Source organism: Otolemur garnettii, unplaced genomic scaffold (assembly GCF_000181295.1).
Source record: "Otolemur garnettii isolate 467f Iridium unplaced genomic scaffold, OtoGar3 scaffold00024, whole genome shotgun sequence".
NCBI classification, from domain to species: Eukaryota; Metazoa; Chordata; class Mammalia; order Primates; family Galagidae; genus Otolemur; species Otolemur garnettii.
Window position 1 is genome coordinate 3745152 of NW_003852419.1, and position 4017 is coordinate 3749168.

The 4017-nt window shown below is 37.8% G+C and overlaps 1 protein-coding gene across 1 annotated transcript in view; it reads right to left on the reverse strand.

Moving 5' to 3' along the window:
• Nucleotides 1-305: 305 nt before the first annotated feature.
• Nucleotides 306-4017, reverse strand: part of SRBD1 (S1 RNA binding domain 1) — a 248375-nt gene continuing 244663 nt past the window's right edge. Inside the window, exon 21 of the mRNA XM_023512062.1 lies at nt 306-828. Within this exon, the coding sequence (XP_023367830.1) occupies nt 539-828 (290 nt within the window). The 3' untranslated portion in view covers nt 306-538. The remainder of the gene's footprint in view (nt 829-4017) is intronic.

Here is a 4017-nt window from a genome sequence, read left to right on the forward strand (position 1 = left end):
ATTTTACTACTATATTTTTGGTTTGCTTGGCAAGGGAAAATAAAGATTATTGCAAAATTATTAATCAAATCCAAAAGGCCTGGTTAAAAAAGAAAATCTATAAAATGGGAGGACTAAACACTACCAGCCCTACTGTGTCAACAAACACTGTGGAATTCAAACCAAGAAGATAATTCCATACAAGTTTAACAAGGCAGATGTTGGTAAGTAGAAGTGAAGCCATCCATTATATAAAATGGAAACAGGATTAAAGACAAATTACAAAAAGCAAAAAATAATATTTTGGTCAGAAAACCAGTATTACATAAAGCCATATAGGGATGTCTATTAGTTGTTTTCTTCAAGGAGAAAATAAATCAAACTATCAGTTTTCTATTTATTCAGAAGGAAAAAATAAAGAATGTGTTTGGAAGATATTTCTGATATTAAGTGAATATTTTCTCATCAACTATCTAAAACTCGTAAAAATCTGATTTATCTTTGTCAGACTTTAATAAAAGGAGGGAACAGAAACAGTGTTTAGTTTTCAGCAGGACACTCACAACACCCGGATGAGGTCCAGAGTAATCCTAGATCGGGGGATGTCAACATTGAGCACTCGGACCTCCACTCTTTCTCCAGGGCCCAGTCCTAGGCTCCTTCTCTTCTTCGTTTTAGAAAGTTTTGCTTCTGTTACACTTCGTATGGGAATCAGCCCTGATTTCCCCACTCCTATATCCACAAAAATTCCAAACAGAGTGGCATTCTCGACTTTGCCTGTAAGAACTGTCCCAACTTGCAGATCTTCCAAGCACACTATGCTTCTCTTGAAATCAGGCTTATCAAAATCTATAAGGAAAGGGAAAAAAATTAGCTATAACTAATAAGGCATTATGCTTCCTTAACAATAAGCATTCCCGGAGTTATCAGTTATGTGCCCAGACCATTACCAAGCATTGAGATGGGACATAAAAGGAGCTGAAGACACAGGCTTGCCTTCAGAGAAAATGCATCCTCGATGAAGAAACCTCGTTTGCACACTTGAAACAATTATAAAATTTATTCAAATACTTTCTTATCTCCAAACTCTATTTTACTGGCAGGTATACATTAGCACTATATATGAAGACTGAGAAGACTAGGGTCTTTTTTTTTTTTCTTGTGAGATGATGAGAATATATCTTTGTTTAATGAATACACAAGGCTAATGACAAACACTGAGAAAGTAAGACCTTTGAAGACAGGTGACTGGGGATCCTTCCCCTTTGGATTCTTAAATTGTTTAAAGGTGGCAGAAAGTACATTGACTTTTGGGCAAATATGAATGAAATTCAGATTTTTCTCTTTCCTCACTTCTTCCTACAAATTTGCAACTCAGAAAATCAATTACTATTCATTGGTTCTTGATTATATGTGGCTCAGAAACCCAGACCAGCTAGTACTTAATCTTCTTTTTCTTCAATTCAATTCATCAAACATTTATTTACTCCTTTTATTACCTCCTAGCCGGGCACTCTGCTGGGTGCTAGAGATGTAAAGATGAAGACATTCAGATCTCTGTTCTCAAGTTCCTTATGACTCTCTTTTCTTGCTTACTTCAGTGTACATTTCTCTGTTCACTAACGCTATCTCCCAAAAGGTGGGTATAAAGCATGCCAGGGAATCATCATGGCTCCAGTCAAAATGAAAACAAAAGGTTTCATGAGGGAGACAGAACTAACAGTTGAAATGGGGCTTGTGGATGATCTGTGGGCTCCACTTATCCACGCTCTCGCGAAGGCCTCCTTCCCTAGGATTACTGAGTGTTGACTCTAATAACAAAGAACACATTCTATGCTTGGATCTCCATTTACTAAGACTTCATTTTCCCCTCCACCCATTCCATTTCCTTTTCCTCCACAGCTGTTGGCTTTATCCTGATTACTTGTTAAAGCTATCCTTTACATTTGTATTAACAACTGGTCACCTCTTTCTTCCCCTCCCCCAGTCCAATCATACTGAAGCCAAGATGTTTTAAAAGTTAAGCTTTTTCCTGTAAAACAAAACAAAAATCCTCTTTAAACCCCAAATCTCACTTTCCTTATGAAGTAAGAATATGTAAAAATTGGAATTGATCCTGTAGAATTTCACCTGATACTAAAGATTTGAATTCTAAAAGCAAGAAATCTACTGTAATGTAATGTAATATTACATTGGGCTAGGACTGTGTCAAAGCAAAGTGAAACTAAGTCCTAGATCAGGGGTAGGATGGTCTGTGAAGCCCCAGAGGCATCGTTTTTATGCTCCATAACTCTTTTTCCCCTCTTTCTTGCAGAAGTCCAGCTGCTGCAGATTCCCAAAGGGTTCCTGATCAGCTGCTCAGTTTAATTTTGCATGGAAAATTAGAGTCAGGAACTACTTAACTTGTTCCTGAAGACAGTCTGGGACAGTGAGAAATCAAAAAATCCTCTGTGTACCATGAAGACTTTAACACTTTCATAGCCAAAGCTACATATTCAGTCCACTGTCACCAGACTGCTCTGATGCACTCAGTTATGGAAATTAACTAGCAACCAGAGTGTTAATACAAATAGAATTGATTATGTCACTGAGAAAACATAAGACGAGTATGAGGAAAGAATGAAGCATTAAGAAAGGAAATACTTTTGAGAAAATGGAAGAAAGAGATATAACATAAATACTTTAATGTGGAAACACCCAAAATAGTAGCTACTCCCTCAAAAGAATGGCTTATTTGCCTTCCTCCTTGGGGATATGTTTAGTAATAAAACAAAAGTTCTCAGACACCTTGAAAATTGTGACTTACATTAGGGCAGAGGTCAGTTCCAAAGTTTGCTTAAAGAGACCTATTTGAAATTTCACTTGTCACACTGATGAACACTGCAGTAACTAGAAAGCTCAGTCCAGAGCCCAGGTGCATCTGTGTTTTGCTCAGCTCAGTTGGCTGTTTAACTGTATCATATAATTTGAGCACTAACCTTTGCCCTGAGGCTGTAGGATAACTGGGATAATGAAGCAATCAACAGAAAAGTGAAGATGGACAGATAATCCAGTATAGGATACTTGTAGTTATAGCATATTTCCCCACCTTCTAAAGCAGTGGGGATAGGCTTACCCTGTGTATATCTCACCCTTTTTAAGAACTACTGCTCTCCTTAATATCTTGGCTAGACAACACCCTTGGAATTACCATAAAAGGATACCAGAATACCAGGCCTCCAAATAGAGATGGATTTGTCTGCTGAGATATCCACTTTGTGTGGACCATCTGGAGGCTTCTGCTCTCACATTTTGGCATAGGCCTTACTAGGTATTATTTATGTTTCTTTTACTTAAAAAAAAAAATTAAGACCTATGGTATAATAAAGAATAAACTTTCTGGGTGTATTTTTAAATTCTCTCAAACCCATGGTTCTCAACCTTCCTAATGCTGTGATGTATTTTCATTGTTACAAAGAGGTCACGACCCACAGATTGAGAACCGCTATAGTAAACCTTGTCAAAGAAGAATGTCTAACCACCTCAACGTAGCCCAAATCAGAATAAATAGAACCAAACCTTAAATATGACATCATGAAAACTGGTTATGGGATAAATGTACAGATTCATTTAAATCTCAGTGGTTCCTGTTTAAACTTCCCTTGGAAAGTAGGCTATTTGATACTGTAATTCTTTTCCACTGGGTCAGTGCTCTCAACAACTATGGCTGTTATACTTCTCTCACTATCTACCTGTGCTGAAAGCTGAGAGCACGTTTAATTAGCAGGAAAATCAACAGGGAGATAGTATCTTACTTCTTCAATGGATTCATTGACACAGAATCCAAAAACGTAGAAGGCTGTAATATAGGAAGAAGATTCACTTTTTAGCTTGTGAACCAAATGCTTCATCTTAGACTTCTGGCTTCTAGGAGGTAAAAATAGCTTTAAAAAATCATGAAAAAGGCTCGGCGCCTGTGGCTCAAGTGGCTAAGGCGCCAGCCACGTACACCCAAGGTGGCAGGTTCGAATCCGGCCCAGGCCCACCAAACAACAATGA